General features: G+C 44.2%; 1 protein-coding gene across 14 annotated transcripts in view; it reads left to right on the top strand.

The window, feature by feature from the left end:
- The first annotated feature begins 64 nt into the window (after window positions 1-64).
- mcf2la (mcf.2 cell line derived transforming sequence-like a) overlaps window positions 65-13,542 on the top strand; it is a 72,861-nt gene continuing 59,383 nt past the window's right edge. For 5 of the 14 annotated variants that reach the window (XM_090240152.1, XM_036982641.2, XM_036982637.2 and 2 more), the window contains exons 1-2: window positions 65-152; window positions 9,901-10,087. In XM_090240152.1, coding sequence (XP_090096278.1) covers window positions 9,907-10,087 — 181 coding nt within the window. In that variant the 5' untranslated portion in view covers window positions 65-152; window positions 9,901-9,906. Of the gene's footprint in view, window positions 153-9,597; window positions 10,088-13,542 lie in introns of those variants that run through there. The other 9 variants (XM_090240158.1, XM_090240154.1, XM_090240156.1 and 6 more) reach the window with 5 other exon arrangements.

The following is a 13,542-nucleotide window of genomic DNA, read 5'->3' as shown; positions in this document are numbered from 1 at the left end:
ACGCTCCCGGTGAGTGTTTTTTTCTTGCAGGACGCATTCTGAGTTGAGGCCTAATTAGTTTGAAGGGGCATGTGACTTGGCCATTGTGCAGGAGTTCGAGAACGCAGCAGAACGCATGTGAAGTTATACAGTGGAAATCCATGATATAGCAGGTAAGTTTACTTAAATTGTTAACATTGAAGTGATTTTAGAAACTTGGAAAGTAGTCGACATGAACGGGGCAGACTTCAGATGATGTTTTCTAGTTAGGTAGAACTTGACGCACAGACTTGTCAATGTCAATTCCCGCTTGTTTGAATCTAGTAAGTAAATCATGTTTAGACAACTGTCATGGTTAGAAAACAAACAATATTACAGAACTGGAGTATACAGTAGTAGTAGTAGCTACACTTGTACTAGCTAGACACTTCCAACAAGAGCTGCCTTAAGATATTTGAGGTAGAATGAGTTTGAGTATTTAACCACGTGGTGGCAGTGTAGCTCAATAAATGCGAGATGACGTTTAGTACTGATTCATTAATGATCGCTCATGTTGATCTGTGAAACCATGGATTCACTTTTCTATCCACAATATGATACGTAGTCAGCTCTCAAGTATTTTGCTGTGTGTTGGAGTAGAATAGACAGTCACAGAGCAGCTTTATTAAGTAGCGATATATTTAGTAGGAGAGGTGTCACAATGTCAATGCATGTCTCACTGCAGCCTGGCTCTATTTGGACACGTCACAAGACCCATGACACTACTTCCCCCCATTGAGATGAATGGCGTTCTTGTTCTTTACACTAACTCACTTTGTTTCATTAGTATCCCTGTTTGTTGTCTGTGTTCTGGTGCCTGTGTGTCTGTTGCTGGTGGCAAACTTAATTAGCTGATCTCGGGATCAGTATATTTAATAAAATGCTTTATAGCTCTGATCCATAGATGCATCATCTGATCCACTACAGCCACTGGCAGGCAGAGTGGAGGAGGGGGTGAAAGACCATTTAAGATTACATGAATCAAACTCTCCTGATGGTGTAGCTGGCAGCCACATCAAGCAGTCAGAGAGAATGTAAGTGTGTGTGTGGTCCCTGAAGCAGCCTTGCATGTCACAAGGGCACTACTTCCCAGCTCCGTAGCCAAAGAGCCAGCCAAAGAGCATTTGATGTGTGACGTGTAACTGCTAGCGATTAAGACTGTTGAGCCACAAACCGAAAGGTTGCTGGTTTGAATCCCCTAGCCGACTAGGTGAACATATCTGCCGATGTGCCATTGAGCACCTAACCCTAATTGCTCCTGTAAGTCGCTCTGGATAAGAGCGTCTGCTAAATAAAACAAAAATAACTAGGTCAGTGTTGCTGTTCTTTATTAAATGTGATGTTCTGGCCTGCAGCAGCCATCTTGAAGTAGAGAGCTCTGTTTACACACAGATCAACCTCCGCTTTTACCACACATTGTGTTTTTTTATCCTCAGTTGATGATATGTACTAGCTACACAGGACACTTTTAGTGGTGTTCTTGTACAGTTTACACACAACCTGTGAATTCTGGCTGAATATGAGATGTTAGGCTTATCAAAGTCACTGAGGGAATGGATCTGTGTCTCTGTAGAACTTTCTGGAAGGTCCCTACTGACCCTGTGAGGAACCTGCAGGTGTGATCATCTGGCAGATGATAAAGTGTAGGACAGTGATGCATGGTGAACTAGGTGAGAGTGACCACATACAACTCATGGTTAATACGTGAGAGGGGTACAGCCTCGTGCCTTCAGCATCACACACAGCTGCCTAGCGAAACAATGAGGGATTGCATGAATGATTGTCAATTAAGTAATAGTCCCTTTTTCATGTACAGTATTAGAGATTAATCTCCATATTATCTTAAGTTCCCATTTGCAACTCATAATGACTTGATTCTTAACTGTAAGAACTGTGTTCAGGAGAATTCTAATCTCTTGATTCTTAACTATAAGAACTGTGTTCAGGAGAATTCTAATCTCCTTGATTCTGAACTGTGTTCAGGAGAATTCTAATCTCCTTGATTCTGAACTGTGTTCAGGAGAATTCTAATCTCCTTGATTCTGAACTGTGTTCAGGAGAATTCTAATCTCCTTGATTCTGAACTGTGTTCAGGAGAATTCTAATCTCCTTGATTCTGAACTGTGTTCAGGAGAATTCTAATCTCCTTGATTCTTAACTGTAAGAACTGTGTTCAGGAGAATTCTAATCTCCTTGATTCTTAACTGTAAGAACTGTGTTCAGGAGAATTCTAATCTCCTTGATTCTTAACTGTAAGAACTGTGTTCAGGAGAATTCTAATCTCCTTGATTCTTAACTGTAAGAACTGTGTTCAGGAGAATTCTAATCTCCTTGATTCTTAACTGTAAGAACTGTGTTCAGGAGAATTCTAATCTCCTGCAATGCAGTGCCTTAAATCGCTGTGCCACTCGGGAGGCCCCCGCAAATTGATTTGAACAAACAATTGGTCCCCCAAAAAATGCGTCCCTCTGTTGAATTTCAAAATCCTGATGTGGCCCTCGAGCCATAAAGTTTGCCCACCCTTGGTCTTTAGTGTCCCATTCAGTCGCGGCCAGTATACAGGTTTGTGAGATACTTAATGTTTGGGAAACTCCAGTTAGATTACCAGAGTACGCCTTGGATAGTTGTTGGACGGGGGTATCGGGCGGGAGGTTGGAGGGGTTGTATCGGCTGTTGTCACACCACTCCTCAGCTGTCTGGCCTGGGGTCAAGTTTGGCCCAGACTGGAGCCAGACAGACCTAATGTATAGGAAGCTGCTGCTGTTGGGGGGGAACAGACCCACTTAAAGGGATAGTTCACCCACATTTCCAAACAATAGATAATCTTAAAGTAAATTTTTTGAGCTAAGCAAAAAATGCTAATATCTGGGGTATTGGCTTACACTGGCGTTTGCTAAAAAAATCTAAACAGTTTGGAGACAGTGGCCAGGTACACAATCAAAACATGGACTGCTGTCTTACCTTGTCCATTGACTAGCTTTGGGAGAACTATCCCTTCTTAACAGAGTAGTTCACACCAAAATCAAAGCTTGTCAGAAGTTTCCGTACCTCAGAAGTGCTCGAAAAATTCAGCTGAATTTATATTCCAGGCAGATGGAGATACATTGTGCAGACAAGGACCTTTCTAACTTCCTATCATGGGGAAATAACCTGTCAGTCATAGAACATACATTTCTATTACAACTCTGAACATTTTCCATAATGAAATAAATGCCTGGTGTACAGTAGCTGCCATTCCCTCTGTCTGTCTCTAGAGTGTTGGCTCTGTTGTGTGATAATGCAGTGTTTCTCCAGACAGACCTAGAGAGTCACACAGAGAGCCTGCTTGTGAAAGATAGGCATCAGAGATCCATTGACTACCCAGGGATATTGTACTGGGTGATTGGCTCTGTAAATCGCAGTTTGTTTCTGTGTGATAAGAGGGGGGTGGAAAATACCCATCTTGTGTGGAGGGATACCCACTGTATGTCTGGCTGCAGATCATGCTATCAGATGGGGTAGGCCAAGGCAATAGAGTTGACTGAGGAAAGAGAGAGTCCTGATGTTGAGGAGTCTCTGAATCTGGAACTAATGCGTCCTTTATTGTCACAGCCTTGGTTTGGTGCTGCTGTGGAGGAAGTGGACAATGGCATTGTTCACAGTGTGCTCACATCGTAAACTGTCTGTGTGCGCATGCGTACGTACGTGCGTGTGTTGGTCCCTGAGCATGCACAGATTACACTTGGCTGGCTGTTGGTATAATTAGCGCAGCAGAAGGGGATTGGTGGTCCTAAACAGCAGCCAGCGCTGTGTTCCCTCCATCCCCTGTCCCGGGTCCCACCCCTCTCTTCCTCTCTGCTGTCAACCGGACGTACCACCACCACTAAGATGTGTTCCCCAGTCACACACCCTGTCACAGACAGACTGGCTGAGGAGTGGAGGGATCAGAGGCACTGGTTGGACCAGTGCGGCTTGGTTTGACTCATTTAGACTTGATTTGGAGAGACTGGAATACACACACTGAGTGTAGCTTAGTGCGGCCTGGCTCGACTTGGGGACTCCTGAACACTCACCCACGAAGCTGCATACACACACTCTCTCCCTCACACACTCTGTCATGTCTCTGGTGGAGTTTGTGCGTCAGGGACAGCTGCAGGAGGCTTCATCACATCTGTTGTCCAGACTGGGTCAGGTCCTACACAGCCTGTCTGTCATTGTCCTGGCCCACAGAGCTACAGACAACCTCAGCTACAGACGTAAGAGCACCTACTGGGACCGCCGGGACACAGGTTAGGAGTGTGTGTGTGTGTGTGCATCGGACCCTGGGTGTGCTTCTGTGGGGCATTCTTTTGCGGACTGTGTGTGTGCGTGCATAAGTCTGTGTGTGTGTGAAACGCTGTTGTCGGCCTGTGTTTACAGAAAGCTACCGTCAGTTTGAAATGGCTGCTACAGGAATCTCCCTGCAGCTACTTGGGTGGTTTAAGGAAGTGCAGTACTTGCCCTCGAGAGTTCATTGCCTCACTTGATCCTGATATCTAGCTGATGAAGATGGCGCCGAAGGAGATTTTATTTTTATTTCACCTTTATTTAACCAGGTAAGCTAGTTGAGAACACGTTCTCATTTACAACTGCGACCTGGCCAAGATAAAGCAAAGCAGTGCGACACAAACAACAACACAGAATTACACATGGAATAAACAAGCATACAGTCAATAACACAATATAAAAAAAATTGTCTATATACAGTGTGTGCAAATGGCGTGAGGAGGTAAGGCCATAGGAGTGAATAATTACAATTTAGCAAATTAACACTGGAGTGATAGATGTGCAGATGATGATGTGCAAGTAGAAATACTGGTGCGCAAAAGAGCAGAAAAGTAAATAAAACAATATGGGGATGAGGTAGGTAGATTGGATGGGCTATTTTCAGATGGGCTATGTACAGCTGCAGTGATTGGTTAGCTGCTCAGATAGCTGATGTTTAAAGTTAGTGAGGGAAATATAAGTCTCCAGCTTCAATTTTTGCAATTCGTTCCAGTCATTGAGAGAACTGGAAGGAAAGGGGATGACCAGTGAGATATACCTGCTGGAGCGTGTAATACGGGTGGGTTTTGTTATCGTGACCAGTGAGCTGAGATAAGGTGGAGCTTTACCTAGCATAGACGTATAGATGACCTGGAGCCAGTGGGTCTGGCGACAAATATGCAGCGAGGGCCAGCCGACTAGAGCATACAGGTCACAGTGGTGGGTGGTATATGGGGCTTTGGTGACAAAACGGATGGCACTGTGATAGACTGCATCCAGTTTGCTGAGTAGAGTGTTGGAGGCTATTTTGTAAATGACACCGCCGAAATTGAGGATCGGTAGGATAGTCAGTTTTACGAGGGTATGTTTGTCGGCGTCATGGCAGTATCGCAACAACCTCTTAGAAAACTTTGCAGTATTTTGTTTTTATAAGTACATTTTTTTTTTACATTATTAGCTCAGGAAATGTTTTGTCATTACATACAGCCGGGAAGAACTATTGGGTATTAGATCGGTGGTAACTCACCAGAACTACCAGCATTACGACTTCCCTGGAGCAGATCCCTTTGTTCACTCTCTCCAGAGCAATTGAACTTATTCCGGAGGCCGACCCAAAACATCGCCGGCTGACGAGAGGCATTCGAGGCGGCCTGCTGGTTCGACTTAGGAGGCGTGCATACCACCCAGGCATGCACATATTCAATCTCTCCCTATCCAAGTCTGCTGTCCCCACATGCTTCAAGATGGCCACCATTGTTCCTGTACTCAGAGGTAACTGAACTTAATGACTATCACCCGTAGCACTCACCTCTGTCATCATGAAGTGCTTTGAGAGACTAGTCAAGGATCGTATCACCTTACCTGCCACCCTAGACCCACTTCCTGGACTTCCTGACGGGCCGCCCCCAGGTGGTGAAGTTAGGAAACAACATCTCCACTTCGCTGATCCTCAACACTGGGGCCCCACAAGGGTGCGTGCTCAGCCCCCTCCTGTACTCCCTGACTGCGTGGCCAAGCACGCCTCCAACTCAATCATGAAGTTTGCAGAAAACACAACAGTAGTAGGCTCGATTACCAACAACGACGAGACAGCCTATAGGGAGGAGGTGAGGGCACACGGAGTGTGGTGTCAGGAAAACAACCTCTCACTCAACGTCAACAAAACAAAGGAGATGATCGTGGACTACAGGAAATAGCAAAGTGAGCACCCCCCTATCCACATCGACGGGACCTCTTTCTATTCTGGTTAGAGCCAGTTTGCGCTGTTCTGTGATGGGAGTAGTACACAGCGTTGTACGAGATCTCCAGTTTCTTGGCAATTTCTCACATGGAATAGCCTTCATTTTTCAGAACAAGAATAGACTGAAACATTTCAGAAGAAAGTACTTTGTTTATGGTTAGTTTGAGCCTGTATTCGAACCCACAAATGCTGATGCTTCAGATACTCGACTAGTCTAAAGAAGGCAAGTTTATTGCTTCTTTAATCAGAACAACAGTTTTCAGCTGTGCTAACATAATTGCAAAAGGGGTTTCTAATGATCAATTAGCCTTTTAAAATTATGAACTTGGATCAGCTAACACAATGTGCCATTGGAACACAGGAGTGATGGTTGCTGATAATGGGTCCCTGTACGCCTATGTAGATATTCCATAAAAAATCAGCCGTTTCCAGCTACAATAGTCATTTATAACATTAAAAATGTCTGAATATACACGTTTTTTTCCTATGCTATTCTACTGTATCCGCTCCACTCTGACATCGCTCGTCCATATGTATACATTCTTAATTCATTCCTACTTAATTTGTGTGTATTGGGTATATGTTGTGTAATTTGTTAGATATTACTTGTTCGATATTACTGCACTGTCAGAGCTAGAAGCACAAGCATTTCGCTACACCTGCAATAACATCTGCTAATCATGTGTTTGTGACCAATAAAATGTGATTTGATTTAATGGATAACCTCTCTGGAACCACCCTGTGAAGAGCTGAAACAGTAGTAGAGGTCAATATGCTGAGAGTATTTCCTATAGTGCTGTAGTTACAACTACTGGCCTCCATTCACACGTTTTGTACACTAGATAGTCTCTGTTGTGTGTGATTGGGCCAGGATGGCAGCTGGCCGTTTCTGCTGCTGGAATAAGAAGAGACAGAGCTGCAGGAGCACTCAGGTCAATGGCCCGAGGTCAGTGGTTCTGCTGCTGGTCTGAGACAGAGCTGCAGGAGCACTCAGGTCAATGGCCCGAGGTCAGTGGTTCTGCTGCTGGTCTGAGACAGAGCTGCAGGAGCAGTCAGGTCAGTGGTTCTGCTGCTGGTCTGAGACAGAGCTGTAGAAGCATTCAGGTCAGTGGTTCTGCTGCTGGTCTGAGACAGAGCTGTAGGAGCAGTCAGGTCAGTGGTTCTGCTGCTGGTCTGAGACAGAGCTGTAGGAGCAGTCAGGTCAGTGGTTCTGCTGCTGGTCTGAGACAGAGCTGTAGGAGCAGTCAGGTCAGTGGTTCTGCTGCTGGTCTGAGACAGAGCTGTAGGAGCAGTCAGGTCAGTGGTTCTGCTGCTGGTCTGAGACAGAGCTGTAGGAGCATTCAGGTCAGTGGTTCTGCTGCTGGTCTGAGACAGAGCTGTAGGAGCATTCAGGTCAGTGGTTCTGCTGCTGGTCTGAGACAGAGATGTAGGAGCAGTCAGGTCAGTGGTTCTGCTGCTGGTCTGAGACAGAGCTGTAGGAGCACTCAGGTCAGTGGTTCTGCTGCTGGTCTGAGACAGAGCTGTAGGAGCATTCAGGTCAGTTGTTCTGCTGCTGGTCTGTGATAGAGATGTAGGAGCAGTCAGGTCAGTGGTTCTGCTGCTGGTCTGAGACAGAGCTGTAGGAGCAGTCAGGTCAGTGGTTCTGCTGCTGGTCTGTGACAGAGATGTAGGAGCATTCAGGTCAGTGGTCTGAGGTCAGTGGTTCTGTGAGTAGCAGTGGAATATTCCCTTCTGGTTTGTTTCAGGTTAGTAATGTTCAAGTGTTAACATCACGTTGGAAGTAGAGGTCGACTGATTATGATTTTTCAATACCGATACCGATTATTGGAGGACCAAAAAAGCTGATACCGATTAATCGGCCGATTTTTTATAATAAAAAATACATTTTATTTGATTTTATTTGTAGTAATGACAATTACAACAATACTGAATTAACACTTATTTTAACTTAATATAATACATCAATAAAATCAATTTAGCCTCAAGTAGATAATGAAACATGTTCAATTTGGTTTAAATAATGCAAAAACAAAGTGTTGGAGAAGAACGTAAAAGTGCAATATGTGCTAACGTTTCAGTTCCTTGCTCAGAACATGAGAACATATGAAAGCTGGTGGTTCCTTTTAACATGAGTCTTCAATATTCCCAGGTAAGAAGTTTTAGGTTGTAGTTATTATAGGACTATTTCCCTCTATACCATTTGTATTTCATTAACCTTTGACTATTGGATGTTCTTATAGGCACTTTAGTATTGCCAGTGTAACAGTATAGCTTCAGTCCCTGTCCTTGCTCATTCCTGGGCTCGAACCAGCAACACAACGACAACAGCCACCACATCGAAGCAGCGTTACCCATGCAGAGCAAGGGAAACAACCACCCCAAGGCTCAGAGCAAATGAAGTTTGCGCTAACTAGCCAGCCATTTCACTTCGGTCACACCAGCCTCATCTCGGGAGTTGATAGGTTTGAAGTCATAAACAGCGCCATGCTTGACGCAAAACGCACCAAAGTGCTGTTTGAATGAATGTTTACGCGCCTGCTTCTGCCTACCACCACTCAGTCAGATACTTAGATACTTGTATTCTTGTATGCTCAGTCAGATACTTAGATACTTGTATGCTTGTATGCTCAGTCAGATTATATGCAACACAGGACACGCTAGATAATATCTAGTAATATCATCAACCATGTGTAGTTAACTAGTGATTATGATTGATTGTTTTTTATAAGATAAGTTTAATGCTAGCTAGCAATTTACCTTGGCTTACGGCATTCGCGTAACAGGCAGTCAGTCTCCTTGTGGAGTGCAACGAGAGAGAGGCAGGTCGTTATTGTGTTGGACTAGTGAACTGTAAGGTTGCAAGATTGGATCCCCCGAGCTGACAATGTGAAAATCTGTCCTTCTGCCCCTGAACAAGGCAGTTAACCCACCGTTCCTAGGCCGTCGCCGTCATTGAAAATAGAATGTGTTCTTAACTGACTTGCCTAGTTAAATAAAAAAATCGGCGCCCAAAAATACAGATTTCTGATTGTTATGAAAACTTGAAATGGGCCCTAATTAATCGGCCATTCCAATTAATCGGTCGACCTCTAGTTGGAAGACTCTGATTCGTTGTGTTTGTGTTCTATGATTCAGGTGGCTCTGTTGGTTGGGACAGGGGTTCTTGCAAAAGCACTAGTGTGGGTTGGTTTCCTGTAGGTGCTGGTACTGTGTTTTGTTTCAGCCTCCCTGTCAGAATACTCTTTATTGTGAGTAGCTGAGTAAGAGAGATGGCTACAATGTGACTGGAACCTTACATGAGTCTTGTTGTGTGGGTAGGGTGGAGAGGTCTGTTTCTGTTGCACTGTAGCAGAGTAAGGCAGTCAGGTAAATCCAGCTCAATGGCAGAAGTGAAACAGTGTGTGTGTGTGTGTGTGTGGAGGCGTAGCTCTAAGGTAAAAAAAAAAAAAACTCAGAGAGGACACACAAGGAGAAGTGGAGAGAAAGACCGACAAAGCGTTGAGAGCTACTCATTTTTACTGCAGCTGTTTGGAAGGTGGGAGAGGGAGTGAGAGAGCGGGAGGGAGGGACGGACATCATAATATAGAGGTGTGAAGAGAGGGATGACAGAGCTGCACTGGTTCATATCTCTGTGACAGGTGGTGATGAGGACGGGAGAGAGTGATGAGAATATGAAGGAAAAAGAGGAGAAGATGGGAGCGAGGGATGAGATGGAGGTGCGTTTGCAGTCCAGCGGACACGGACACGGAGGAGGATGTGTCCACATCTCTCTGGAGGAAGTGAAGAGCTTCTACCGGTTCTCACAGAGCTGTCAGCGCCTGCATAGTGAGTGTGTGTGTGTGTGTGTGCATGTGTGTGTCATGCGTAGCTAGCTCTTACTCTCACTGTTTTGAGACAGTGGTGAAAGTGTGTTTGAGTGAGCCTCTGTGTACTGTACTGTACTGTGTGTGTATTACCCAGGGTTCTATGTTTACAGTGTTAAAGGGTCTGTTCAGCCACCCACCAGAGTGTAATAACATACAGTACATAACCTTGTAATGCTCGGTGGAGTTTCTCATCATGGCACTAATAAGCACTGACTTAAACATCCGCCTATTGGTCAACTCTGAAGTAATGCATTACTGGATGAGGCTGGTCTGTATGTTTTATGTGCCAGGATGCAGGAGCTACGTGATGAGACGTTCATCTCCTTTTCACTGTAGTCACTTTTATTGCACAAGGCAAGCTGTGTCAGGGAATGGATCCCTATTGTGTTCAGTGGTAATTGTTACATGGTTAGATCCTTATTTGCTCAGGGTGTTGCTGAATATGCGTAGGAAAGGATCATGGGAGTCCGTGTTAATCCAAGCCCCAGCCGAGCTATACTATTATAGAGTGCATATTTGCCTGAATATTTGGACCTAAAACATTCACCCAGCTTTGGACTACAAAGTCTGTTGAACTGAAAAAAATCTAAGTCTTAATTGTAGCCTCATTGATGTGCACCTCAGGGACTTGGATTGCTGTGTCATGCTGTCAGGGAATGGAAGCTATTTAAAGGTATAGTTCAGCCCAAAACCAAAAGTTTGCCAGATGTTCTTATATCTCTGAAGCCGTCTGAAGTTGAGCTTCAGAGATAGTTTTCTACACGCCGTCTACTGGGTAGAACTCCCTAAAAAGAGAATTTCTACAGGCACCCGTCCTAAACAAACAGGAAAGATTGGCACCATGTTATTGGATGGCATTAGACGGTGCCAATATTTCCACTTCGTTACACAGTCTTTGTATGCCACTCACATTTCTGCATTCATTTCCCATTGACGTCAATCAGTGGTGGTCGGTGCCGTTTAAGATGAGGGAGGTCGATTCATTATTTTTTATGAGCATGACCTTATTTCTATTACAGCATATTGGATGACTGTCATATTCATATTCCATTCACCCAGATCAATGTAACATTGATAGGGTTAGGCTACTACAAGATACTCTAATTTCCCTATACCCATCATGAGGTTGCTACAACCTAGCACATAGGTGCACAGGTCAAGATGGTAATTTTTTGTAATCAAGGTGACAGACAGTGATACCTAACCGCCTTGCACACTCATGCCTGCATCTAGCTGATCTAGGGCGCAATCATTAGTCCAACAGTTGCAAACAATAGTTTCTATTGGACAAAATTTGGGTATCCTCATTTTATTTTGTTTGCTTCCGCTTTGAGAAACTTTTTTAAAACGGAATTGGCGGAATGAATACAGCCCTAATCACACGCAAACACAGTTCACTTTCATAGCAGCCACATACAAACAGCATGATCACTTTGCTTGTTGTAATTCCTTCTCGCATATACGTGCTGTCCTCTCTCACCTTTTCCCTTCGCTTGTGGACTTTAGTACAACACATCAGCTATCTGTGACCAGGCCAAAAAAACTTTCCAAGCCAAAGCTTCATCATAACCACTACGCACAGCCTTCATAGTTGTCACCATATTATCTAACGTCATAGTCAACATAGCTAATAGAACTAACACATTAGTAAACCTGCTACAATCATGCAGTACAGTGTACAGTCAGCAAGTACTTTCAGTTACACCAGCAGGCCCCGGTGGCAATAAATTAATTAAACCAAAGGCTTCCCTTGACTTGGAAGAGTTCCAGTGTTGGATAGCCGTAGCCAACTAGCTAACATAGAAGCCTTCTCAGTTTGAACCGGGTGTTTGAATAGGTTAATCTAGCTAGCTAGCTAGCTAGCTAAGTAAGTGAAAGCTAGCTAGCTCTCTCTCTCTCCTTCTCTCTTGCTTCGCCTTCATTTTTGAAGAAATGTAATTGTCACGACTTCCGCCGAAGTCGGTCCCTCTCCTTGTTCGGGCGGCGTTCGGCGGTCGACGTCACCGGTCTTCTAGCCATCGCTGATCCACCTTTCATTTTCCGTTTGTTTTGTCTTTGTTTTTTACACACCTGGTTTCATTCCCCAATTACATGTTCATGTATTTAAGTATTTAACCCTCTGTTTCCCCCATGTTTTGGTGCGTGATTGTTTCTATGTTCATTTGGTACATTGTGGCTGGTTTTTGACGGGTGCTCTTTTCACCCGTGCGTAATTTATTACCGTTTATTGTTGGTCAAGTGTATTGTGACCTTGTGCCTTTATTTTGAGTAAAGTACATTGCTCACTCATTCTGCTCTCCTGCGCCTGACTTCATGCACCAGCTACACCCACCTTCTGACCGTAATTGTTCAAAACTGTTCAACTATTGTCTTTCTCTCTCTTTATGTCAACTACTCACCATATTTTATGCACTAGCTGTAGCTTATGCTTTCAGTACTATATTCATTCTCTGATACTTTGATTGGGAGGACAAAATGTCAGTTCATGCTGCAAGAACTCTGACAGGTTGGAAGATGTCCTCCGGAAATCGTCATAATTACTGTGTAAGTCTATAGAAGGGGGTGAGAACCATGAGCCTCCTAGGTTTTGTATTGAAGTCAATGTATCCAGAGGAGGACGGGAGCTAGCTGTCCTCCAGCTACACCATGGTGCTGCCCTACAGAGTGCTGTTGAGGCTACTGTAGACCTTCATTGCAAAGCAGTGTGTTTTAATCAATTATTTGGTGACACATATTTGGATACATTTAGTATATTTTTATTTAAAAATGATAGTTTTTTTAATGTTTCACTTTTCAAAAATGAAATTCACTGAGGGTCTTCCCTTTCTCCTCTGAGGAGCCTCCACTGACATCCATACATAATTTACTTAAAAGTCAGAGTTTCAAGTGTGGATCTAATGGTAGGATTCAGCCCTAACAACACACTATGGGCCGGTTTCCCAGACAGATTAAAGCTAGGCCTGGATTAGAAATCATTCTCAATGGCATCTTCAGGACCAGTATTTATCTGTGTCCAGAAAACTGTCCCGATACATTTTCCCCCACTTTTGTTCTGTTACACCTCAATCCCATGACCATGATTCCTAGCCATTTATATTTCAGTTTCCTTTTCATCCCATTGAACACCCTCTCTATCTGTCAGTGTAGATTTAGGTTTCGTCGTCCCAGCGGAGACCTTTCCCTGACCTCTGAACCTCACTGTGACCCCTCTGTAGCGCTCTGCTGCGTCAGCATCTCTAGATACTGAACAGCCCAGGCCCAGACACTGACACATAGGCTACCTTCCTGTCCTAGCCTTTATCCAACTTGTGTTACTCCAGTCCAGTGTAGACTGTTGTGTGCGTCCTTTGGTATTGTGCTTGTGAAAGAGGCGATATGTTTTTGACTCAGCTACAGTAATGTGAAGATGCTTTC

This window comes from Oncorhynchus mykiss, chromosome 7 (genome assembly GCF_057628025.1).
Source record: "Oncorhynchus mykiss isolate SJ-2025 chromosome 7, ASM5762802v1, whole genome shotgun sequence".
Lineage (NCBI taxonomy): Eukaryota > Metazoa > Chordata > Actinopteri > Salmoniformes > Salmonidae > Oncorhynchus > Oncorhynchus mykiss.
The sequence above is the reverse complement of the archived record's forward strand: the minus strand, read 5'-3'. Positions and strand labels throughout refer to the sequence as shown.